The sequence below is a fragment of the Neovison vison genome, chromosome 2 (genome assembly GCF_020171115.1).
Source record: "Neovison vison isolate M4711 chromosome 2, ASM_NN_V1, whole genome shotgun sequence".
Lineage (NCBI taxonomy): Eukaryota > Metazoa > Chordata > Mammalia > Carnivora > Mustelidae > Neogale > Neogale vison.
Genome location: NC_058092.1, coordinates 230,965,163 through 230,991,427, shown reverse-complemented (window position 1 = coordinate 230,991,427; position 26,265 = coordinate 230,965,163). Strand labels below are relative to the sequence as shown.

Here is a 26,265-nt window from a genome sequence, read left to right as displayed (position 1 = left end):
GCGCGGGCAGCGGGTCCCCGGTGCGGCCACTGTGCTGGGCGCGGAGGGCCCGCGCCCGGCCCCGCGGCGCCTCGGGAGCGCCCCGCGCCGCGCCCGCCGCCGGCCTCCCGCCAGAGGCGTCGCTGTGCGCTGGCGCGGGCCCGGGAGCCGCTTTCCGCGGGGAGCGGCGCTCGCGCCGAGCAGGGGTTTCAGTTTCTGGCGCGAACTTCCGCCGTTCCGAAGTTGCTCGGCGAATTGGCGCGATGTCGGGGGACAGCAGCGGCCGCCGGTCCGAGGGCCGGGGCCGGGGCCGCGACCCGCACCGGGATCGCCCCCGCTCCCGCTCGCGGTCCCCGCTGTCGCCCGTGTCCCGCCGCGGCGCCGCGCCGGAGCGCAGGGAGGCCCCGGAGCGCCCGAGCCTGGAGGAGACGGAGCCGTCGGATTCCGGGGACGAGATGGTGGACCCCGCGAGCCTGGAGGCGGAGACCGACCACGGCCTGTGCCGCCAGATCCGCCATCAGTACCGGGCGCTCATCAACTCGGTCCAACGTAAGGCGGGGCGCGCGCGGGGGCAGGTGGCGGACGCAGGCCCGCGCCGCCCGGCTGGGCAACGGCGCCCGGGCCGACCCCGCGCCGCCCGGCAGCGCCTCCATTGGCTCGCGAGGACGCCCCGCGCCGTCGCGTGGAGCGAATGCGCGACCTTGGCGGGGGCGCGCGGGCCCCGAGGGCGCAGGACGGCGCCGCGGGAGCCGGGACGGCCGGGAAGGGGCGGAGGCGGCGAGACGCGGGGGCCCTGGGCGTCTTTTCGGGCTGTCGGCGGGTCCGGCGCGCGGCCGCCCTTCCCCCGGGGGAGTTGTCAGAAATGCCAGTCCTCGGGCCGCACCCCGGACCTCCCCACTCCGAAGCTCGGGGTGGCCCGCCCAGGGGCCTCGGTGGCTTGTGAAGTTTGGGAACCACCCTGAGGAGCGCTCCTCGGAGGCTGCAGACGCTGTGGAGCCCCTTGGGTGAAGGTTCAAGGCAGCCCGGCCCCTTTTTGAAGTTCATGCTGCTTAAAGGGACGGTCACCTTTCTCTTTCCGAGCCACTTGGGTTAAAAAGATGGAGCTGTGTGAAGGAAGCCCCCCTCTCCCCGGGGAGCGGGGGGCCGGGCTTGGCTGTACTCCAGATCGGTGATCCGTGATCGCTTTGTCAAGGACTTGTTCGTGCCTCAGGAGCACATTTCCCAAACCTTGTATTTTTTTACATAGAAAACCGGGAGGATATACTGAATGCCAGCGACAAATTAACAGAGGTCCTTGAAGAGGCCAACACTCTGTTTAATGGAGGTAATTCGTTATTTTATGTATGGGAGCTTTTTATTACAAGTTTTAGAATAATTTTGATTAGTTTTATAGAAGAGCCAAATTACTGACCTCAGGCAGTCCCCACGTAATATAATAGTGCTTTACTGGTGCTGGAAGCTTTTTCGTTGTAGAGGTAATACTGCTTTTACTGCACTTAGGCACCCCCTCAGGCCCCCTGAAGGCTTTATGAGAAATTGTGGGGGTGCAGCCAGCGGCCTGTTTCAGAAAGCCCCCCCTTCGCCCCAGGTGGTCCTATTCTTTGATCAGGGTTGAGAACTTCGCATGTACTGTTGTTTTCTCTGTCTGTGGTCTTGACTGCTGTATCCCCGGGATGCATTTGGTGATTAGAACACGATTCTTCATGTTCTTTGAGGACCAGAAGCTTTACGTCTGGTCATGTCCTAGTATGACTAATGGCTCACCTGTTGACGGCCCTTAACGTTTTTCTGTCTGTCTGTTCTCAAATGAGTCTTTTTCTAGCTCTGCTCACAGCCTGCTCACCATCCCCCAGGTGGGTCTCCTACATTTGCTGAATCTCATTTGAGTCCTTCCAGAACGGGGCATTTCCCCTCCGCCTGGTTAAGTCCCTCCTCCACTGTCCTTAGCTCTGTCTTCTCTTCACTCCTGGACTCCCAGTCCGTGTCCTCAAGGTTCCTCTGGACTCGTTCATGGCCTTGCTGTTTTACTGTGGGTCTTAATCTTGAGCCACACATCGCCTTGCCCTCGGCTAATTCTGCCCTGTGGACTGGGTCACTCTGTAAGGCAAAGTTATTCACTCAGCTGGGCTTTGGGAGTCACTCAGCAGAGAATTCTAGATCCTTGGCATTCATGGTTTTAACTCAGTGGAGGCCTCAAAGCCATCTGTGACAGAGAAGTCTGTGCTCTTCTCTCCAGCCGTGCTGGGAGGCGGGTGGCCGAGGCCCCCAAGGGCAGCCCAGGAATGAGCCTCCAGCGGTGGCCTCTGCTGCCCTCTCTCAAGCGTGGTCACTTCCGTTGCCTCGCTCCCGAAACAAAATGGAGAAAAATGATGTATACAAACAAAACCCAGAGTCAGCCAGTTCAGCGGCCTGAAGCAGGTTCAGGAAGTGGGGGATCCAAGTGAGGAGGCCTTTAGGAGTGAGCCAGGCACAGGTGTTTCTGGGATTGAGTGTTGCCCCGTTCCCCTCTTCTTGGCTCCCTTTCCAGATTGCCTTTGCGGGTGTTCCCACAGCACTTTCTCCCTCCCGGGGCCCATGAGGCCTGTTCTCAACTCCACAGGCCTCGTCCGCCCCCTCCCCTTCTTCCTCCTCAGTTTCCTTGCCTCCCTCACTCCTTGTCTCCTTCTGTTTAAATCTTTTTCTCTCTATAGCTTATCTTGAGTCCTGGGTCCTCTGTCAAACGTTTTCAGGTCACCCATCCTCACAGTCGCTGTCCTACGGTAGACCATTGACCTGGTGGCCTGTGCTGCCTCGCGGGGCGGGGGTCCTAGGCTTCCCGCCCAAGCCTGCTCTGTTCCTTCAGTGAGGCTCCTTGACAATTTCCTCTTGCCCCTCAGCAAGTCACCCTGCCCCACATGGAGCAGGCCTCCTTTTTGACTTACCTCCGCACAGGTGGGAGTCGTGGCAGAGATGGGCTTGCTGGGGTCAGAGGAAAGAGCCGGTGTGGGAGAGGAGAGGGGCTTTGTGGAACCAGAGCTGTCAAGTTCATAGGAGCAGGACCCCGGAGGGAGAGTGGCTTTTAGGAGGACTGGGCAGCTGTGACTCCGGATTTTGGTGGGTTGGGTCGAGGACGCAGGTTTTCAAGGGAGATGGGTATGTTCGAGAATTTTTTTTTTCTTTTGTCCAGTAGGAAATGTCAAGTTAAGTAGGTGGAAATTTTGGGAAAATCCATGTGAGTAACGTGTATGTAGTAATATGTATTTTCCTTCTTTTCTGAATAGTGTCCCGAGCAAGAGAAGCCGTGCTGGATGCCCAGTTTCTTGTTTTGGCTTCAGATTTGGGCAAAGAGAAAGCAAAGCAACTGCGTTCTGATCTGAACTCATTTGATATGTTAAGATATGTCGAAACTCTAGTAAGTTCAAAGCTACAGAATCTTAATAAAAAATACTTCCCATGTCACATAGTGTATAGTTATCTGCTCTGCTTAGATCTGTATGCAAATGCATTTCACTTCCTTTTTCCTTTTTGGGGCGAACCGGGGGCGGGGGGGGTATGTCTCAGATTCCTCCAAACAGATCTCACCAAGTTAAATGCTGAGGATGACAGTGAGGTTGATGGGAGAGCCCTGTGGAGGAATTTAGGGTGGCAGCTTAGAGGTTTAAAAATCTGTTAGCATTCTAAGACTCTGGGTGCTCCCTTTATTTAGAAATGGCCATTTTTTCATTCTCAGTGACCCTGGACCTTTGTCCTGGGCTGGGCAAAACCTACACTGCAGGTGGGCAGAGCTCAGCTGGAGAGGAGTTAGGCCTGGTTGGGCATGATTTCATCGGTCCTTGACAATATCTTGGAACCCTATGAATATACTTGGGGTTTTGCTTTTTTGTGGATCTTTTGTTGTTTTATTCACCTTTATTTGAATGGTTGTTAGCTAAAATGTTTACACTTTTCCTTGGTGGATTTACCAAAAAAGGACAGTGAGGCTGACCTTGCATTTTACTATGTTGTGGTTGGTTTTGTTTTTGTTTTTGTTTTCTGTTTTTTTGGGTCCACTCTGAGCTAACCTCTGTCCTAGCATTTCTGACTGCATGTTTATTAAATGGTTATTAAAATGATCTGGTACTAGGAGACTGGCCTAGGTAAATTAATTCTTTTGTAAAGGCAGGAGGCAGATAAATTTTCTGTTGTTTTTGAAACCTTAAATGGTTTAACATTACCAAAATTTAAAAACTTAAAAATTTTCTCTTTTAACTTTTTTATTGTGAGATATAATGCATTTGGAAAATGCACACTCGTGTGTAGCTGAATGAATAAAGTGACCATGTGCTGGCTTATCTTTTTTAAACTTGCTGAGATTTATCTAGGTGAGCTGTGTACCGTAACAAATCAAAGTAAATTCTGGAAGTCTTAAGGCATTCAGTGTAAAACCCTAAATGACAGCTCTGTAATCTCTGGGTCAGGAGGGCCCTTCCCAGTACACGTATAGGTAGTATAAAGAAAAGATGGGTAGATTTGACCAGGCAGAAATGAATCGGGATGATGGTGTGGGGGTGGATGGCGGTTGGGGATGGAGGTTTGCTGACCTTACATCTCTGATCAGGCTCTCGAAGCCTCTCTTCAGAGTTTGGTTGCTTTTAATAGGGGCAGGCTTCCTGAGGGCTTTTTGATTATTGTTTATGTTTGATATTACTGTTTTAATTTGATAACTTATAGTTATTTTATGATTTCATAATGGAATACTTTGATTTTCTGTGACATAGTGTGGGATAAGAGAATTATTAGACTTCTAGTAACTCTTCCCAGGAAGGCAGTTGTAAGATGAGCGATTCTCTGACTCTAGGGCACTGCTGTCTGGATATACCGAGACATAAGCTGAGTAGAGGTCTCTAGGAGGTTGGCTAAAAACGAAAAATCCCGAAAGCTGGCTAAACCTGCCTGTTCTGTCTTGGAACCTTTGACTAGGGATGTGATTTCAGATTTGTATGTTGGTACAATTTTCCTAATACTTTGATGGGCTAAGGATTCATTCATTCTAATATTTCTACCTTTGAAAGTTGGAATTTATATAAAATTATTTGTATAAGAAGAAATGTAGCCAACATGTTAGAACGCTGAGTAGGCTCTTTGCATCTGGCCTCTTAAAGTTTAGCGATAGAGATTATTGGATGTGGTGAATGATTGCCTGTGGCTTAACTGGGGTTTTTTGTTTCCCTTCATTTTTGTAGCTGACACATATGGGTGTAAATCCGCTAGAAGCTGAAGAACTCATCCGTGATGAAGATAGTTCTGATTTTGAATTCATAGTCTATGACTCCTGGAAAATATCAGGCAAAACAGCAGAAAACACCTTTAATAAAACCCATACATTCCACTTTCTGTAAGATTATTTTAAAAATCTGACAGACCAGCCATTTGTAAACCTTAAGCTTTTTTATTGTAGGAATGAGAACTATCTGGTAGGGTGAAGGTGACGATCAGGTTGCCATTTTTTAGAGATTTTTCTAAACTTTGACTGAAAAGCCCATAAAATTTTGATGTGGACGGAACCTCATCCTTCAGAATTTGGGCAGGAAAGGCTGTGGGCCAGAACCTCTTACCACAGGGCTCTGCTGGCTCCTTTGTTTTCTGGTGTGTGAGGCTTTGGGTCTGGGGCATAATGTGTGACTCTGTTTTGTCGTCTTTAATATTACCCTGTAGGCGGATGATACCTCATATGGAGGGTCTCAAGATTTTACTGAGGTCTGTAAAGTGCCATTCATTGTAATTGCCTGTTGGATGGTCGCTGACTTCCTTGTACTTGAAGCCTGCTTTAGTCACTCACACCAGCCGCCCCGCTCAGTTTTTTGGATACAACTCTATACTTCTGAAAAGTTTATCTTCATGATCAACTTGGCTTCTGTCTTAATTTCCTAGTTCAGCCCTTCTGGAGAAACAAGGACTAGCCCTTACTGGTTCTCTCTTGTGAAGCCGCCTTCAAAGGCAGTGGTTGTGTCCCCCAGCAGATACTTTGTCTGGGGCAGTCACCCAGTTGTTTGTTCCTTAAGTGCTCTAGCTCCTGGCATCTGTCTATTCCAGTTCACCCTCCCAAAGCTCTGGAGGGCGGGAGTAGCTCAGTGAGACGGCTTCGGAGATGCACAGGTGTGGGACCAAGCATCTGTCGGCTGACCCCGGGGCCCAGAACCACTGCGTACCTGACAGCGTAAAGCTTAGACTTCTACATTACAGGATGAGGTCCAAGTCTGTTCTCTGCTGTTGAGTTCAAGGCTCTGTCCTAAATCCCAGGCCTAAATGCAGCCTTGGGTGCTGTGCCTTAAACGTCCCTCATCTTGCACAGCGTGCGTCCCCAGCCAGTCACTCACAGCGTTGTGCCCTGGCACTCGCTCTGACTTTGGCCTGCAGTGTCCTCCCCTGTCTTTTCCATCTGGAAGGGTTTGCCTATCTCCCAGGCTCTAACTTGGAAGCTTGCAGTAACTTCTCCAGACAGAGGCATCATTGTAACATCAGAGAGCCAGCCTGATCCCTCCCGTGTCTGGAAAGATCTCTGCCCCCATGCTCTCGGAGCACTTGCATATATCTCCCTAGCACAGCACTGTGGGATCTAGTGTATTATGTTGAGATGGACGTGTGTGTCTGTGGATTTGGATCTGTCCGTCTACACTGCACGCTTTGAGCTGCTCAGGGGCAGGGACCATGTGGGTTTATGCTCACAGGGCCTTGGTCTCTGCGTGGTACATGTACAGACTGAAGTCTGCAGTAGGGTTTTTTTTTTTTTAGAGAGTCCAAAGAAAGAAAGAACCCCATAGCTTGTTCCCCCTTTTGTTCCCCTTCCCCACGCTTTCGGCCTTCCCACGGATCTGAAGTTGGCTTTGCCAAAGAGGCAGTGGGCTAGCTGGAAGACCACAGGCATATTTCTTGGTTTACTGTTGAGAGCAAAATAGGAAGGCGTTCAGGGGGCATCTGTGGTTCAGTAAAGCTTCTAGGAGTCCTTTGAGACACACAAAGGGAACAGAGAGGATGTCACAAAAAGTCACAAGAGTTTTGGTCCATGTCAGTTCGAGTATCACTGGAGCCAGGTCTGAATTCGACCATTCCGTGGGAACAGCTTCCGGTTAGTGCAATCAATTCGCTTAAAAACAAACAAAAAAAGACATGAAAGCGTATTTTTCATTAGGTTGGGTTCAATACAAGGAGAGTTCCCTGTGCCAAAGCCACGAAGTGATCGTCCAAGAAAAGGTCCCAGGACAGAAGAGAAGAAGACAATGCCTGACCAGGTTTGTTTTTTAAAAACACCTCTGGTTACATTTATATAATGTTCAGGCAATCTGGCCATCTTCCCAAGCTGTAGGGTCTAGAGTCCGGTTTGGTTCTTAAATAATTACTTAAATAATTTTAGCATTTAAACATTTTATTGGATTAACCCCTTGTCTTAGTTTTAATCCACGTCTGTAGTCCCAAACCAGGGCTTCTTAACCTCGGCACCATCGACACTGGGGGCTGGGTCATTCTCTGTTGTGAGAGGCTGTCCTGTGTGCTGTAGGACGCCCTGTAACAACCTTGGCTTCTCCCCATTAGGTGCCAGTAGCCTCTGTCCCCCCAACCCCACGGTTATGACAACCAAAAACATCTCCAGATACTGGCACATGTCCCCAGGAGGCAAAATCACTCTCCGTTGAGAACCACTGTTCTTAACTTCACTTTGTATATTTTGCTGTTTGTGTCCAACCTGAAAATGGTTGATTTGGTAATGTTATTGCTCTATTAAAAAGTTAATATGAAAATGTTGCTGAAACTAGAAAATCTTTTTTTTTACTGTAAATTTTTTTTTTTTAAAGATTTTATTTATTTACTTGACAGAGATCACAAGTAGGCAGAGAGGCATGTAGAGGTGGGGGGGATTAAGCTCCCTGCTGAGTAGAGATCCCAATGTGGGGCTCGATCCCAGCACCCCGAGATCATGACCTGAGCCAAAGTCAGAGGCTTAACCCACTGAGGCACCCAGGTGCCCCTTAAGTGTAAATTTTAAGACAAGGATAAAAACTGCTAGCAACCCCCCAATACAAGACAGCTAGAGGAGTTCAGATATGTCAGGAGCAGAAAACGTGAATGGGCAGGCAAGTAGGTCAGTCTGCTTGCTAACAACTTTGTATTTTCAGTTAAATGAAATGGAAGAGTCTCATCAAGAAGCAACAGAAAAAGAAGTGGAAAGAATTTTGGGATTGCTGCAAACATATTTTCGAGAAGATCGTAAGTGTGATACCAAGTTCAAAGTAGAGCAATTTGTATTTATCCGTTAGACATGTATCACTTGCATTGAGAAGTTTGTTTTTGTTTTTGTTTTTTTTTAAGTATTTTCAGTTATAGGTAATGTTTGAGTCATTTTGATTCTCTTTTTGGCATGTATGTTTAATGAAGCTTCTTTCCTTTAGCAATCCCGTGAGAGAGTGTTGGCAAAGTAACTTTCCATTTTTGCTTTTAAAAGATGTATTTTTTTCTGTTACAAAATAAAAGGTGCCGTAGAAGGGGGGAAAGTTGAGTAGCCGTTCCCTCACTCCCCAGAGGCGGCCTCCTGTCCGATGTGCTTGTCTCCTTTCAGACCTTCAGTCACATAACCAGGCACATAAGTAAATTGGGGATTTTTGTTGTTTTTTTAGCTTTTTGCAAAGCTAATCATAACATACACATTCTCCTACAACATGAGTTTTCCACGTGGACGTTCGGCTACATCCGTACGTACAGATCACACTTTTTAGTGATTCCCATCGTATGGCTCTGTCCTCCATCAGTGGGTGGACGACTAGGTTCTTTTCAGCATTTTATTCTTGGGAAACCCACTGCAGTGAGAAATCGTGGTCCACAACTTGGTGCACAAGTGCTGATACTTCTGTAGGACAGGGTTTGGGAGGAGGGTTGTCAGGTCAGTGGACGTACATATTTTTAATAGATTAGTCACATTGCCTCCCCAGAAGGGCTGCGTTGATTTCACTCCCACGACAGGTCGAGCGCCCATTTCCTTCCTCTGCTAACACAAGAGAATATTGGTCTTACTGATGGGCAAAAATTATCTTTCCTATTTTGAAGAATCTTTTTCTCCTCTTTTGTCTGTAGCTGATACGCCTATGTCCTTCTTTGACTTTGTGGTTGATCCACATTCTTTCCCCCGGACAGTGGAAAACATCTTTCATGTTTCCTTCATTATAAGGGTAAGATTTCAGATTGTTTCTCTTTGTTCTTCTATAGCTTTTAAAATGGTAAATGATAGGGGTGCCTCGGTGGCTGTGTCAGTTAAGCATCTCTTGATTTCAGCTCAGGTAATGATCTCAGGGTCGTGAGTTCGAGCCCTGTGTCCAGTTCTGCGCTGGGCATGGAGCCTGTGTAAGATTCTCTCTCTACTCTACCCCTCTCTTGTTCGCTCTGTTTCACTCTCTCAAAAAAGAGGGGTAAATAATAAAAGCTGTGGATGGGAGCTGGCAAAGGTATTCGTACTGACCGGTGTGTATGGTAGACCCGTAGCAGCAGAGCATTGGCACACAGGCAGAAGAAACCAGCTGAAGTGCCTGTGGGCGCCCGGCTGGCTCAGTTGGTGGAATGTGTGACTCAATCTCAGGGTTGTGAGTTTGAGTCCCATGTTGGGTGAAGAGATTACTAAACATAATAAACTTTAAAAAATTGTATGCTTTTATATTTTAGGAATGATTTACAGAATGAATTGACAGAATTTGAATATGGAACTAGAGATTATATAACAGTATGGTATAAGTGTGGAATTTCCCAAATTTGATAGTTGTCCTGTAAGAAAAGATATTGTTCTTGTTGAGAAATATACACAAAGTATTAAGGAAAGAGAGCAGGTTGTCTATCACTTATTCTCTCATGAAAATTCCTGACACATATGTAGAGAAGGGGAAATAGTTATGGCAGAACTTGAACAGGGGGTGAAGCTGGGGAAAATATATGGGAGGTCTTTACAGTAGCCTTGTAGCTCTTTCAGTTTGAAATTATTTCAAAATTAAGGTTCCAAAAAAAAAAAAAAAGAAAACCCCTACTCAGAAATATACTATGGAAATTTGCTTTCGACGCTCTTTAGTCTTACAACAGGTTTACTCCCACTCATGGAACATGAATTTGATTTTAACCTCAGTCAAAAATCATTTATCGACCAAAGTTTTTTTTCCCAGAAATGATAACAAAGGCGTATTTTGTCAGTGGTAGATGAGTTATGCATAATAAGATGCCGAGTGTCCAAAAATAGGCATGAATCCTGTTTAAGAGCCACGTTTTAAGAGCCAAGGCAGTTTCGGTCTTATTTAGGAGATCCTTAGGATGGATGCTATTGAGGAACCTGAGAGGGGACCCCATGTAAAGTCTCATCCACGTAATCTCTTCTGGTACATTCTGATTGTCGGGGATATGGAGTTTCCTTTTTTCTTTTTAGTTTAATTTTTTGTTGAGAGAAAAGTGGGGAGCAGTCGGGGGTGGAGAAAATCTCCAGCAGTCTCCCTGCTGAGCCTGGAGCCCAATGTGGGGCTCAGTCTCATGACCCTGAGATCATGACCTGAGCTGAAAGTAAGTCGGAGGCTTAACCAACTGCCCTACCCCGGTGCCCTCTGGGGTATGGAGTTTTCTAATTGATGTTTTTTAATCTAATGGTTATAGGTTTTTGATCTAATTTTTTAAATTGGCTTTTGACTCTACATCTAAAATTATGTTTGTGTTTTAGGATGGTTTTGCAAGAATAAAGCTTGACCAAGACCGACTGCCAATAATAGGTTCGTGATAGTCCGTTAAATTAGTTTTAGAGAAAATGTGTTATTCAAGTTCATGAAATGCAGTGTTCTGAACAGAACCGAGTTTACATTCTAGGTAACTTTCACAAGGCTGTGTCTTGCTCAGCTAACTAATACTGCAGACATGGTCATCGGTTCAAACCAGGGGGTTCATCTGTATCATTGACTCAATATCCGCGGCCATAAAGATGAACAAGAAAGTCCCTCCAATTCTATTTGAGAATTTCTGTAATCGTAGTTACTGTTGTACTTTCTTTCCTTCTGTTTTCCCCTGATGTTTTTTGCTTTCCCCTTTCTGTTTTTTCCTCCTTCTCCTTGAGAGAGAGTCTTTCATAGTTGAATAATTTCACTGACTCAGTGAGCCTTTTCTAAGGGTCCCCTGTAGAGAGTCGAGTACTTTCGTAGCCCTGCTTGCTAGTTCACGAGTTCTCAGCTTCTCTTGGACTCACTAGGGCTCAGCCCTGAGGTTGGTAGGTAGATAGGCAGAGGTCTTCAAATGATTGCCACGCATAACTCTGCTGTGGGGAGTTATTTTTTTAATGGGAACAAATGGATTACTTGCTGCCATAGTAAGTAACTCTTTAACATCAGTGATGCATGGAAAAGTATGTAATATTGTAATATTTTAAGTGTCTTTTGAATACGGGTTCATTCCTTCTCATCCTTTTCTGTTCAGAGTCCCTCTTGCGATTTGATAACCTTTGAAAACTTTGTCTTTCAAACAGAGCCTGTTAATATTAATGAAGAAAGTGAGGGAATTGACCAAAACACCCAAATTAGGAATCAAGGAATCATAGCTCTGAGTTACCGGGACTGGGAGGTAAAGCTCTGCACGTTGTCCCCCGGGGTAGTTCTGCCTCCCACACCATTTGCTGTAAACCGGTCCCCAAATGTTGTTTGTTCTCTGCCAGGAGATCGTGAAGACCTTTGAGATCTCAGAGCCGGTGATCGCTTCAGGCCAGAGCCAGCCAAGGCTAAGCGTCTGACATCAGCAAAGTAAGGTTTCCTAAGTGGTATTAAATGTTAATTAGCGTTCCAGACCCTCTTCCTTTTTTTTTTTTTTTTTTTTTTTTGCTTTTGGGTGAAACTGGGATTTGCCTCTCTCTAGTGCTCTATTCTTAGAACTGTCTGCCAGTGAGAAAGGCAGCGCTGGGCCCAGTGGCTCCAAGTCCCCTTCTACGGCTTACTTCAGTTAAGTGAAATATTGAACCCTCCCATCAGCTGTGTTCACCGTTCGATTCGATGTGCTTGTTTTATAGCTAGGAAGTAGAAAAGGAGGATTAGGACAGAATTACCTAGAAGAATGTCACTAAATGGGCATTTCTGAAATCTGATTTAGGCTGTGGAACACTTCTTCATTTTTATGAAGGAGAAGGTGCTAGAAGGAAATCTTCATGATGATCGGGCATTTACTTGTGGGTGGAAGTCAGGAGACCTGGAAGCTCTTTGCTCCATCCCCTTGGTTTAAAATTACTGAATGCTCCACTTAATCTCACTCAGCTTCATTTTGTCTATAAATCTCTCTGTAAAATGGGAGGATTTTGCATTAGATCATTAAGGGTTTTTGGTATCACAAATTTTCTATAATTTTGAGAGTTTAATACTTAACGTAAACTCTTAATATTTGCCTCAATTAACTGAGCTGCTTTTGTTCTAAGATAACTGAGGGAAAGTGAACAGACAGAAGGTATATAATGTGGGTAGACTGGGGCCCTCCTCAGAGAGAAAGGACTAGTTGTTCGATCCTATCAACGTATATCAAGTTCACGTATTACGGGAGCTTCTGATTCATTTTATCACTTATAAACTGTTAACCGCCTATTTTTCCCTCTTTTTTAGGACTCAAATGGATAGTGAGATCCAAAAAGGAAAAGCAGCATGTATTGTATATATTGTATGATTAAACATTTTTAAAAGACAGATTGTTTTTAGTAAAACGTAGCTTTTGATAGTTAATGAATTTGTCAAGGTTGTCTTTGATTAAAGGAAATTCACTGCCATATTCACAAATAACTGTAGTTGCTCTTTATTTTCCCATCATGCCAGGGTCTGGCCTTTCTCCAGTCCTGTCCCACCGAAACTCTCTTGCCGTGGCTGTTAACGGCCTGTACAGCATTATGGTTCTTTTCACGCCTCTTTAGCTGTAAAATGAGCTGGTTAAGTCCACAGATCTTAGGTTGAACTATGTGAAATCATTTTTGGAGGGAAAACACAGTCACATATCAGCAGTTTTATAGGCTCAGCCTGTGGTTTAGACATAGGAAATGCTTTCAGTCGTCTCCCAGGCCAGGCTGGACACGTGTCCCCAGTGGCAGTCCTGTCTGCACACACACCACAAAGGAAAACCATCCTGCAGGGTGGACCATGCCCCCCCCCCTCCCATCTTTGCTGGCCCCTCAGGCCTGGCTTTGATGTTTTCTCACCCCTCCCTCCTCCCCTTTCCCACTCTCCAGCTTTCTACATCCTCCTTCTCTGGGTCCCAGGCCTTCCTGGTGCACGGGTGTGTCCGCCACCCTCCATACCTAGTGCTTTCCCTTCAACCATGGTTATCTCTCATCCTAAAACAACTGTTGTGACCTTTAGTTACTGTCCTGTCTCTTCCTGGAACAAGAATCACTTGTGTACTCCCCTTCTGGCCATCCTGGAACCCGGGCGGAGGAGCACCTCCTTCCCCAGCATTCCCCAGAGGCTGTTTTCAGCCACATTGGAGATTCCTTCCCAAATAGTTTGATCCCAGGGTTAAATGCTATGCATTTGACACTTAAAAATCCACTCCTGGAGGGGTGCCTGGGTGGCCCAGTTGGTTAAGTGTCTGACTCTTGATTTCGGTTCAGGTCACGACCTCAGGGTCCTGGGATGGGCCCCACATCAGGCTCTGTGCTCAGTGTCGTCTGCTTGTCCCTCTCTGTCCCCCTGCTTGCTCGCTCATTCTCAAATAACTAAATAAAATCTTAAAAAATTGTACTCCTGGAAAGCTGTATATCCTCACACCTGGTGCTTTCCCTGGCTCCTTTTCCCCATCTTACCCACGCGAGTCCTACTATATCTATGTCCTCAACATTCTCCAAAATTGGTTTGACTCCACTCTGAAAAGCTACAGGCATTTGTGGCCGCTGGCTTAGCGGCAGCACAGGATCTGGGTTATGTATAAACTCCTCCCAAATCTGTCCTCCCTTAATCCCTATGGGGGGTACTTCGACTACTTTATTAACTCCAAAGAAACTAGGATTTCTTTTCCCTTTTCCCTTATAGCCCCTACTTAATTGGTCATGATATTCCATCTGGTGTCTTGATTCTCTCCATCCCACGCAGATTTCTGCCACAGACTCCTGTCTGGTGTCCCCCGCTTCCTATCTGCTCTTCGTGTCCCCTCCACAACTTCAAAGCCACTTGTCAGTTCTCAGTGACTCCCCACTGCCTCCAAGGCTTGAGACACCTCAGCTTGCAGACCCATGGAGGCCTTAGGTGATCGGGCTCCTTGCCTCCACCCAGGCTCAACAACCCCCAAAGACTCGGGCTTTCTCTTCCATCTCGATGAACTTCACATTCCGTGCCACTCACCCACTTAAAGCGAATAATTCATTGTTGCCTCAGTCTGTTCACAGGGCTCTGTAACCATCACAGCCTGATGGAGAACATTCTTTCATACCCCAGAACATTCTGTCACCCTTCCACATCCGCCTCCTCACCCCTTAGCCCCAACCGATAACCTACCTTCTGACAGAAGTTGCCTATTCTGGACATTTCACAGTAATGGAATCACACACTGGCCTAGACATTACAGTTTTTCAAGCACACATGTTTAGTTGCTTCCTCTTGTGCTTTCATTGGCCTGCCTTCTGCTTGCTACAAACTCTGCTCATGTCAGAAATGTAGCAGGCGCCTGAGTGGCTCAGTCAGTTGAGCGTCTGACTCTTGGTTTCAGTGCAGGTCATGAGATCGAGACCCATGTTGGGCTCCACGCTCTGTGTGGCGTCTGCTTGAGATTCTCTTCTCCTTCTCTCTCTGCCCCTCCCACTTGTGCTTTTCTCTCTCAAATAAATCTTAAAAAAAGATTTAGAGTAAAACTTAAAAAAAGAGTGATGACCTTTGACAAACCAAAGTGGCCTAGGTGTCACTTGGCATTTTGTACCTTCCTATAATTATTTGAGTTTTCTAACCATGTCCTTTTTCATTATTTTAAAAATACTGGGGCGCCTGGGTGGCTAGTCAGTTAAGCATCTACCTTTGGCTCAGATCATGATCCCAGGGTCCTGGGCTGGAGCCTGGAGTCACGCTCCCTCCTCAGCAGAGTCTGCTTCTCCCTCTGCCCCTCCCCATGCTCATGCTCTCTCACTCTCTCTTTCAAGTAAATAAATCTCAAAAAAAAAAAAAGTATCAATTGAAGTTCTCTGGGCAGGGAGATTAGGGGCCACTTTCTTCAAACTTCTGAATAAGAGACGCCCCTGGCTGGCTTAGTAGGGAGAGCATGTGACACTTGGATCAAACACTTGATCTCAGGGTCGATGTTGGGGTGGTGAGTTCAAGCCCTATGTTGGGCATAAACCTACTTAAAAAAAAATTATAAACTTCTGAATAAGAAAAAAAAAAAGAATACATGTTATCCTTTAAATATCAAACACATATAACGTCCCCAAAGTCTTTTATTTCCTGCTGAACTCTGTGTTCTAACAGCACCTCATTCTTATCTGTTACCCTTTTTGTGCTTGTCACGTTTGCATCTGTTGCCCAGTGGAGTTCCTCCAGGGCCCAGGTGTGCCTTACTTCTGTGCTGACAATGCCCAGTTTGGGTCCAGGCCTTCCTGTCCTAACTGCTGTGCCCAAGCACTTCTCACCCAGGGTGGGTATTCTCAGGCTGGCATTGCCCATAAGCTGCCCTACTCTGTAGTCCGTATTCTCCATTCAGTGTTTCATAGCGCAGAACTGGGCATGTGCTGCTTTGACTTCTGTTCTCTCCAAGTAGATTGTAAGCTCCTTGAAGGGCTAAATCCCAGAGTCTTGGGTCTCTCTCCAAGCTAGGGTTTAGGCTTCCAACATCCTATAAAATTTTAGGTGCACTGGAGTATACAAGACAATGTGTTGTCAGCATAATTGCAACAGGCTTTTATTTCTTTCTTTTGAAAGATTTTATGTATTTATTTGAGAGAGAGAGAGGGAGCTTGAGAGGGGAGAGGTCAGAGGGAGAAGCAGACTCCCTGCTGAGCAGGGAGCCTGATGCAGGACTCCATCCTGGGACTCCAGCATCATCAGCCAAAGGCAGTGGCTTAACCAACTGAGCCACCCAGTCATGTCTGCAACAGGCTTTTTTTTTTTAGATTTTTTTTTTTAAAAGATTTTATTTATTTATTTGACAGAGAGATCACAAGCAGGCAGAGAGGCAGGCAGAGAGAGAGGAGGAAGCAGGCTCCCCGCCAAGCAGAGAGCCCGATGCGGGCTCGATCCCAGGACCCTGAGATCACGACCCGAGCCGAAGGCAGCGGCTTAACCCACTGAGCCACCCAGGCGCCCCTACAACAGGCTTTTAAACCCTCGATCTGTTATTTACTTTTCCAGGGAGGGAGCCAGGTCCCTTCAGTCAAGATCACTCCAGGAGCTATGGACTTGTTGGTTTCTTTGTATAAAAATACTTGTTTCATGTTTATGAGTAGTATTAACATAAAAGACAGTGGAAAGGATAAACAAGGATGGACGCGTGTGATGGACTTTTCAGAGCCTTGCAGGAGTGGATTAAAAGCTCGCTGCAAGTTTCTTTGAGAGGAAGGGTCTCCCCCCCACCCAGCCCACTGCCCCCCAGTCTGGATTGATCTTGGTGACATGTTTGAGCAGCAGAATATGGCAGAAGTGATGTTCTGGGACTGCGGATGCTCGGTCACAAGAAATCTTGTGGTGTCTGACAGGTCACTGGAGCCTGGTCACAGTGAAATAAGGTCAGAAACCACATGGAGAGAGGAGACAGGACTGGGACCAGCTAAACCCAGCCTTCTAGTCAACCCCAGGGGCACGAGGCCTGTACCCTCTTGTCCAACTGTCACCTGATCATCCCCAAGCAGCTCTGGCAGTGCAGGACAGGGAAGAAAAACTGCCCAGCTGAGCTCTGTCTGAATTCCTGTTATGGAATTGGGAGATACAACAAAATAGTGGTCGTTTTAAGTCACTAAGTTTCGGGATAATCATGCAGAGAGGTGAAACAAACACTTGGTTTAACTCCCCCGACCCCAAGTTTGATGCAAACAGACTTAGAAACGCAATTCGGGGGTTATGGGACTTTACTGCGCTGACAGTTGTCAAAGGATGCCGGCCTGTGAAAGAAATAGAATCGTCCATAAAATAACTTAAACTTCCTTTTTTTTTAGTTGGCGTCTCAAAAACGGTGGCATACTCAAGAGCTCTCGTCAGAGTGGCTTTTTTACGTTTTCCTCCTTTCTGGACTTTTCCGTGAGGATGGTCACTTTTATGAGTGCTTCCTGGTGAGGCTGGGCAATCAGGTAGGCTGTGACCCGTTCGAATTCCTTCTCTTCCTCCTTGTGTGTTGCAGGCCTGTGGAGGGGAGGAGCGGGAGCAGAGACCCTCCCGGCACAGTCTCTTGCTTCTCTGCTCTGTGAGCTCTCGCCCCCGATTCATTCGATCCTGGTGTCCCCTGATCTGTTCCTTTGCCCAGGCCGCCCTGTGCTTTTTGGTCTTCGTTTTGTGGGTTTTCTGGACAGCTGCAGTCTTCTCCTCCTTCCCTGGGCTTAGTATTTTGGGGATGGCCGTGTCACTTGGAACCCTTTGAGGGAGGAGCCGGTACTTGCGGTCTCGGAGGCCTCTGGCTCGTTTGGCTCGGTAGATGTGCTTCTCTATGTGGTCCAGCTCCCTCTCAGACACTAAGTAGTCCCATTTTTTAGCATCTCCTGTTTTGTCACCTTGTGGTCTCTGTCTCTCTATTTTAATTTCCCACCTTGGCGCCGTCGTGGGTCTCCATGCTTTTCCCAGCGTCGTTGCCTGATGCCGTCGGTAGTAGTACTCCCCTGCTTTGGCAAACTGGAAGTCAAAAGACATGGCTTTGAGCTGATGAAGGGTTTCATTCTCCTGCTGAGACTTTCGGAGCAAAAATTTCCTCACTTTTGAAGAATGGACACCACCTAAACTCTTGTCAGAGGGAAGGATTAGAAGGTTTTTAAGTTGGATGTCCTTCGTTGCAGGCCATGACAGAGATCACAGAGTGTCTTGGCCCTCTGACACCATGTCCCTGGTCAGGGGTCTCCTAGCCATGTTCCCTGGCTTTCTCTCCAAACCTCCCACACTCCCTTCCCCCAGGGTCCCCTTCACGAATTCACCTGAGGCTTCCTTGAGAACGCAGAAGCACAGAGTCAGGAACGCCCTCCTCTTCCTGGTGCCAGAACCACCACCGTGCATCGACCCCGGACTCTGCCTTTACAATGGAAGCGGTGCCCCTTTCTCTATCAAAGGCCAGTTCTCCCACCTGTCCTTGTGAAGCTTCAGGAACTTCAATTAGCAATTACCAAATTCTCTTTCCTGCTTCATCAAAATTTCCCCTGTACTGGCTCCCTCCTGTCAGCATAAAAATATGTTCCAGTATCTCTATCATCTTTAAACCGAAAAGGAAAGTGTTTCCTTTGCCACACATCCCATCTTGGCTCCTTTCTACCATGTGCCATGAAGCAGACACCGAGAAACCCTCTCTTCTCCCACCTCCCAGTTCCCCCCTGGTCCTCCTCGGGTGGATTTCCAGGCCCCGACTGCCGCGAGACTGCTCCCATCTAGATTGTGAAGCATCTCCACAGCAAGAAATTCAGTGGTCCTGTCTCTGTCCCTGTCATACTTGACTTCAGCAGCATTTTACAGAGTTGAGTACTTTACTCCTCTGGCTTCCAGACTGTGGCCAAGGGCATGTGACCAAGGCTATCTTGGATCACCCTAGACTGCAACACAGCCAGTAGCTGAATACTCCCAGGTGACTGAATAGCCCTTCAGTCTATGGCCACGCCCTTCCACCTACTTTGCTGGTTCTGTCTTTTGAATATAATGTAAGAAAATACAACAGAAATTGTCACTAAAGATGAGCATAGTCTCATTTAGACTTTCTTGGGCATGGACAGTCTCAATCACTCAACAGGTGACCTACCCTGTATCGGGGACTGCTCTAGAGGGGGCAAGGAGAGATGAGTGAGACCATCGAGACACACAAGACTGCCCAGTACTCACCTCTCAACTTCACCCCTAGACGCGATCTCCACTCGGCTCTTCTTCCGAAGTGTTTCCTTCTCTTTTCCCCTTCTCAGTCCTGTCCCTACTAACTTCAAAATGCCCCCACCGTAGGGTAGCAGCCTAACTAGCTTCCCTGAATCCACGCTTCTCTCTCTCTCTGCCTCCCAGCCCCATCAGACCATGGACACAGCAACTGGGCGGGTCTTTGTATCACAGAAACCTGAGCAGGTCCCTTCCCTACATTGAAACCTTAGAATAGTGTCCTGTTGCTTTTAGGAGAAAATCCCAAATCCCAGTATGGCTTTTATAATTTGGCTTCTGACTACCTCTCAGCTGGACTGCTTGCCCACTCTGCTGTGGCCACCCCAACTCTTCCGTTCCTCGAAAACCATATTCTCATTGCCATCCGAGTATTTTCACAGGTTTTCCTTCATATACTCCCAAACACACATCCCAGCAACTCTACAGTACTTAACGTACATAATCTGTAGGTTTTAGCTTAAATGTTACTTCCTCAGACCTTCCATGTATTCAAGCAAAAAAAAAAAAAAATTCCCATCTTTCATGACCCTTATCACAATTTGTTTAGTGTCCATGTCCCTCACGTGCCCCAGCCCTATGGGGATACAAGTGATGTTTGTCTTATCCAGTGTTGTCCAGTTGGAGCCAAGCCTAACGGACAAGGCACTCTGGCTTGAAACACTCGGGCCCTTTCTACCTCGGGGATAAACTTTTTATGATGGTATTACTGGCTCCAAAGTTCACGGCAAATTATTTCCTCACCTTAATCTTCTTTTCTAGTGGGGACTGGGAACCCACTGCAATCCGAGGGTCCTGAGTGTTTTTGGCCCAGGCCAATCTGGAAGATTAAAAAGAGAAATTGCACTAGGATTTGGAGAAAGGTTTCAGGAAACATGGCCCTCATGTGAAATGAGGAAGGGAGTTGATTTGGGACTTACTGTTCACCCGCTTGTCATATGCTTTTTAATAGCAAGAGGCATTTCTCTGTGCCAATGGGCAGGACTATGGCTAACTTGTAGCTTTCCTTGAAACAAGGAAGGACTGCTCTCTGATAAAAGTATGAACAAAGAATCATATTGAGTTTGAGGTTGAGACTAACAGAAATACTTTTGACACTGGAGAGGGGAGTCTGAGTTACTGATTCAAATTCCACAAACCACAGTTTGTATAATTGTTGGTAGAACAAAGAACCATACCTTTGGGGCACCTGGGTGGCTCAGTGGGTTAAGCCTCTGCCTTCAGCTCAGGTCATGATCTCAGGGTCCTGGGATCCAGTCCCACATCAGGCTCTCTGCTCGGCAGGGAGCCTGCTTCCTCCTCTCTCTCTCTCTTTCCTTGCCTTTCTGCCTACTTGTGATCTCTCTCTGTCAAATAAATAAAATCTTTAAAAAAAAAAAAACCATACCTTTGATGAGAGAGTAAGTTCTCAAAGCTGGTAAGTTCTTTTTAAGTTCAGTTAGGCATAAAATTATAAATAGTATAAGCTATCATTAATTTCTAACAACAGTTAACTGTAACATTTCATAATTCTTGTCAAACGTTTATATTTTAGATAGCCAATAAAATAATTTGATGGCAGGAAAGATTTTTTTGTTTTTGTTTTTTACTTTAATGCAGAAAAATACAGCGGAGAAATTTGCTGTCACATTTAGGTATCCCGGAGAACTCTTATTTCTTAACGGGTTTAGTTAGTAAATAGGTTCTGTGTTTAACCACCTAGGTTGTAAATATTCTGTTTCTCTTGACTTTTTTTTTTTTTTAAAGATTTTATTTATTTGAGAGAGTGAGACAGAGCACAAGAGCAGGGTGAGGCGCCAAGGGAGAAGCAGACTCCCTGCTGAGCAGGGAGCCCGACGCGGATTCGATCCTGGGATCCCAGGATCATAACCTGAGCCGAACGCAGCCACTTAACCGACTGGCCACCCAGTCTCCCCTCTCTGACATCTCTCTGCAGCGAAAGAGGATTTTACATTATCCACTGGTTAAAAAACACGACTATAATGACCGTGTAAGTACAGCTAATTTCTTAAACAGATTCCTCCTGCTGCTTTCATGTTTTCTTTTCCATGAGGTTCTTGCATGATCTCCCTGACAGCGTTAGGGAGCTTACTCCAGGCTGGGAGACGTGCTGCGGCCTTCAGTGGGTCCCGTCAGCCGGTCCCGAGCCGCCAGCGGGGCACCCATCAGGCCGCCCCGCGAGGGCCGCGGAGGCCGGAGAGGCCCGGGGCCGGCCGTTTCGGGGACCGGAGTGCGCCTGCGCGACCCGTCCCGGCGCTCCGCTCCTTCCCGGATAAACGAACGTCCGCCGGTCTTTGACCCAGAACGGACGGAAACAATACGCACTGTTCTTCCGCGCTCAGATCCAGCCTTTCCGAGTCTGTCTCCAGGGGGCCGCGTGAGGGCGGGGTCCGCGCCGCCGGTCGGTCACCGTCCCCGCCCGGCGCCCCCCGGCGCCCTCCCCGCCCGGCGCCCGCGGCCACCCCTCGAGGAGCCTCGCGCTGCGGCTCCTCCGCGTCCTTGTCTTCTGCCGGTGCCCTCCGGTCGCCAGCTCGGAGGATGGCACGCTCTCCTCCTCGCGCTCTGCGTCACGGCGTCGGCTTCCCCCCGCGGGGCTCCGTCTCGTCCCCGCTCCTGCGAGGGCTCCGTTCTCCGACCCGCGCCCCCCGCGCTCCCCCGGGCCCCGGCTCTGCACGGCCGAGCCTTCCGCGTGCCTCGGCCCGATTTCTAGGGCAGCCAGAGACAGTCGCAGGCTTTTGTGTGTGTCATCACCGTCCCAGAACGACACTACTGTGAGGTGGGAGTGAAGACATCGTGGGGCCGCGCGGAAGGCCCCGGTGTGAGCCGCGCCGAGTGGCCGCGGACGGCAGGGCCCCGGGGCAGAGTGTCACAGCACAGCGCCTCGGTGCAGCTGGAGAAAGCGTCTTCCAAGGCAGCGGCAGCGTCGTCATTTTTGGATTTTTTTTTTTCCGGGGGTAGATATAGATTATGTATCTTCCGTAGAAATCTAATCGGTGCAGGGCCTGGGGGGAGGGGCGGGCCCTGCGTGCACAGTCCCAGCGGCAGAGAGCGGGTGAGTGTGCCCGTGGCCTGGTCCCGCGTTCTCACCATCACTCAGCTGAATGCTGCTGCTGTGGGTTCTGAGCTCTTCAGCCTACTTTCAACCACGTGTTTAATTATGTTCCTAACTGGTCATTACTCAAGGACGAAGAAGCACAGGTTACTCCAATGTCAAAACACACATTAATGAAATGATTCTGCATATTCAAGACACTTGTCACCATATATTTGAGCTGTGGATGTCCAAATAAAGTCCTCATTGTTTCTTCTTTTCTTCTTCTTCTTTTTTTTTTTTTTTAAGATTTATTTGACAGAGAGAGAGAGGAAGCAAGAGAGGGAGCACAAGTGAACACAGGCAGGGGGAGGGAGAGGGAGAAGCAGGCTTCCCATTGTGCTGAAACCCCCATGCCGGGCTCCATCCCAGAGCCCTGGGCCCCAACGGAAGGCAGACATCCAAGGACAGAGGCACCCCAGCACCCCAGTCCTGTTTTTATTTCTTGAAATGTCTCTACTTCTTACAATGTGAAAGGAGAAAATATTAATTAGAACCTGGTTTCTTTCTTACTAAGAATAAAATCTGTCCCTCCCCAAATATGCTGTATGCAGTGTTGTGTTTGACACCACAGCCCTGAACTCATTTAGAAAAGAAGAAATGAAACAGTTATGAAGTAAATATGGGTATTTTATCAAAAATCAAAAGAATTTCAGACATTGTCATGACAGTGATTTCTGTTGATTTTCATACCAAAACCTTGAATTACATTACAACCTACATTTTAATATTCACAAGATACCATTTAACATTGATAAAATGTCATGTCACTCAAATATCAAACTTACTTGCAATTAATTCAGCCAAAATTTGTATTTACGTGTGACATGACAGCATCATACTACCCCAAGTTCCTAGTAGTCATTGACTATGAGCCAGGCGCTGTGTAAAGTGCTAAAAGAAAGGGGCACCTGGGTGGCTCAGTCAGTTAACTGTCTGCCTTCAGCTCAGGTCCTGATCCTGGGATCTTGTGATTGAGCCCTGCACTGGGCTCCCTGCTTAGTGTGAAGCCTGCTTCTCCTTCTTCTTCTGCAGTTCCTCCTGCTTGTGTGCTTTCTCTCAAATAAATAAAATCTTCTAAAAAAAATGCCAAAAGGTAATCTCTTATTTTACCCTCCTGAAAACTGAATATAGCCTTTTTTTTTTTTTTTTTTTTGCAAGAGAGTGAGCATGAGCAGGGTGGGGGTGGTGCAGAGGGAGAGAGAGAAATTTAAGCAGGCTCTACACCCAGCGTGGAGCCCAATACAGGGCTCAATCTCAGGACCTTGAGATCATGTCCTGAGCCAAAATCAAGAGTCAGGCAGATGCTTAACCAACTAAGCCACTCAAGGGTCCCTAGCCTCCTTTTTGAAAAAATATGCAATTCCTCTTTTTAAGTAAGGAATCAGCTTAATTAAAATAAAACAAAAAAGACCGTCATGTGGACCTAACAGTACTTTTCATTTAAGTATCATGCTTTGAATTGTTCTTTTTTCCTGATAAGAGAAACAAGGAATGAAGACTTTAAGTCAGGGAGATAAATAACTTTTTCGATAGCAAATCAGGTCTACGGCCATACCACCCTGAACGCGCCCCATCTCGTCTGATCTCGGAAGCTAAGCAGGGTCGGGCCTGGTTAGTACTTGGATGGGAAATCAAGTAAAAGAAATCAAGTACAAATCAAGATAGCAAATCAGGTTGGAACAAACTATTGACAAGACTAGACTTTGCCCTAACATAAAGGAAAGGTGGCCTGAGCTGTGTCTTTCTGTGAGAAATCTAAAAAGAACACTTTGCTAACAAATATTTTATCATATACCTAAATTCTCATCGTTTGTCAAAAGTCATGAAATGTGTTTGAGTAACCATGAGAAATCATCACTGGGGAAGGACAAAATAGAGGTTCCTGAGCTGAAAGTGTCATTAACCACTTCTCATGATATGGAACTTGAAACAAACCAGAGTACTGTCACAGACTTACTGCTGGCTTTGGAAACCACACGCTGTCCGCTGGCCCCATTTTGCAAGAATTTGAAAACAGACTTAAAAACTAAAAGTGCCTCTGATGGTATCTGAACATAAAACACTGACACTCCAACCATCCTATTTGGTAATATTCTTATTCTTCTGCCCATTTTCCATGGGAGGAAACGTGGTTACAAGAGTTATGTGATTTGTTCAAGGCCACGCAGTTGCCAAACTGGGAGACTGAAACTTGAACATGGATGTCTAAAAGCCAAGCTTGTGATCTTACACATGCAATCCTATCCGACCTTGGGAAACGGGAGGGGTGGAAACACAGATCACTTTTGTGGAGCTCACAACGCAGTGAAGGAGGCAGGAAATCAACCCAAGTGCACATATATGATGTAGCCATACAAAGGCATTGCACAAGTATGGAGTGAAAACAAAGGCAGGAGTCATCGGCATGAGGTAGGACTGAACATGGAGGACCTGCTGGGAGCATTTTCTGAATAGAGTGGCAGAAACGTGGGAGGTGCTCCTGAGACCAAAGAAGCAACTGACTCTGTCAGTGGTTGCCAGAGGAAGTTTCTCAGGCAGGGTACCCCACGTGGAGAGCAAAGACTGGAGCCAGAATATGATGTAGAAGAATTATGATGACTTCCCCAAATAAATGGAGAACTATGAAATGTTAATACGAAAATTAGTAAAAAGAACTGGCATGAGAGAAAAGATCCTGAAACCATAGAGCCTAGAAGCAGAGATTAAGTAGAAAACTGGGTTCGTCCATTGGTGCTATGAGAACCTGGTTCTAGACCAGCATTGATCAATGAAAATAGAATGTAAGTCAGATGTAATTTAACTTTTTCTGGGAACTACGTTTAAAAAAAGTAAACAGAAACAGGTGAGATTAATTTTAGTGACATATTTTAACCCATGATATATCCAAAATATTGTCATCTCAACATGGAATCAATTTCAATTTTTTACACTGCTGTTCTGTTTTAATAAATTTAATTTTTTAAAATAAATTTAATTTTTTAAGAGCACCTATAGATTTATAGGAATACTGATTTAAAAATAATCTCTCTCCCTCCAAGTTCCTCCTATTATTTGTATCTTGTATTAGTATGGTATACTTGTTGTCACTGACAAATCAATATTGCCACATTATTATTAACTAAAGTCCATAGCTTACACTGAGTTTTACTCTTTGTCTGGTACATTCCATGGGTTTTAACAAATGTACAGTGACAGGTGTCCATCATTACCGCATCATACAGAATTGTATCACTGCCCTAAAAATCCCATGTTCCAACTCTTTGTCACTCCCCCACCCCACATCCTAAGCCCCAGAAACCACTGATCTTTTTACTGTCTCATAGTTTTGCCATTTCCAGAATGCCATATACTTGGCATCATACAGTGTGATTTTTTCATGCTGAAAAGGCTTTTTCAGATTGGGTTGTTTCACTAAGTAATATGCTTTTCATGTTTCTCCATGTCTTTTCATGGCTTCATACATAGTTCATTTCTTCTTATGGCTGGACAACATTCCATCGTTGTTTTATCCATTCACCTAATGAAGGACATCTTGCTGGCTTCCAGTTTTGAAAATTATGAATAAAGCTACTATTAACATTTGTGTGCAAGTTTTTGTGTGGATTAAGCTTTTGATGGTTATATACCGAGGACTATTGGATCATATGGTTAAGAGTATGTCTACTATTATAAGGAACTGCCAAAGTATCTTGCACAGTAGCTGTGCATGTGCCTCCCCACCAGCAATGAATGAGAGCTCCTGTTGGTCTAGTAATGTTGTCGGTGTTGTGAATTTTAGCCCCTGGAGGAGGTGTGAGTGCTAGTTTGTTATTTTAATTTGCAGTTTGCTAATAACATATGCTGAGCATCTTATTATAACCTTATTTGCCATCTATTTATCTTTGGTTGGTATCTGTTCATATCTTTTGCCCATTTTTAATTTTTCTTGCTGAGAATTTTAAGATATTTTTTGTGTGTGTGTATGTTTTAGATACCAGTCCTTTAGCAGGAATGTGTTTTGCTAAGACTTCCTCCTGGTCTATGGCTTGTTTTTTCATTCTTTTGCAGTGTCTTTTGCCAAGCAGAGGTTTTTAATTTTAATAAAGTACAACTTAATTTTTTCTTTCATGGGCCATGTTTGACCATTCTATCTAAAAAGTCATCGCTAAAACCAAAGTCACCTAGATTTTCTCCTATGTTATCTTC

At 46.4% G+C, this 26,265-nt stretch overlaps 2 protein-coding genes across 2 annotated transcripts; one reads left to right on the top strand and one right to left on the bottom strand.

Annotated features, from left to right (window-relative positions):
• The first annotated feature begins 242 nt into the window (after window positions 1-242).
• On the top strand, window positions 243-12,749 carry NSMCE4A (NSE4 homolog A, SMC5-SMC6 complex component). Its single transcript, XM_044240657.1, has 11 exons — window positions 243-528; window positions 1,226-1,303; window positions 3,240-3,370; window positions 5,181-5,332; window positions 7,127-7,226; window positions 8,109-8,199; window positions 9,061-9,155; window positions 10,673-10,721; window positions 11,465-11,559; window positions 11,651-11,735; window positions 12,579-12,749. The coding sequence occupies exons 1-10, from the start codon at window positions 243-245 to the stop codon at window positions 11,723-11,725; spliced, it is 1,152 nt and encodes a 383-aa protein (XP_044096592.1). The 3' UTR covers window positions 11,726-11,735; window positions 12,579-12,749.
• A 3,464-nt stretch (window positions 12,750-16,213) lies between these two features.
• Window positions 16,214-21,395, bottom strand: LOC122901173. Its single transcript, XM_044240656.1, has 3 exons — window positions 21,312-21,395; window positions 19,731-19,806; window positions 16,214-17,867 (listed from the first exon to the last, which is right to left on the bottom strand). Exon 3 carries the CDS (start codon window positions 17,775-17,777, stop codon window positions 16,776-16,778), a length of 1,002 nt encoding a protein of 333 aa, XP_044096591.1. The 5' UTR covers window positions 17,778-17,867; window positions 19,731-19,806; window positions 21,312-21,395; the 3' UTR covers window positions 16,214-16,775.
• Between the last annotated feature and the right edge of the window lie 4,870 nt (window positions 21,396-26,265).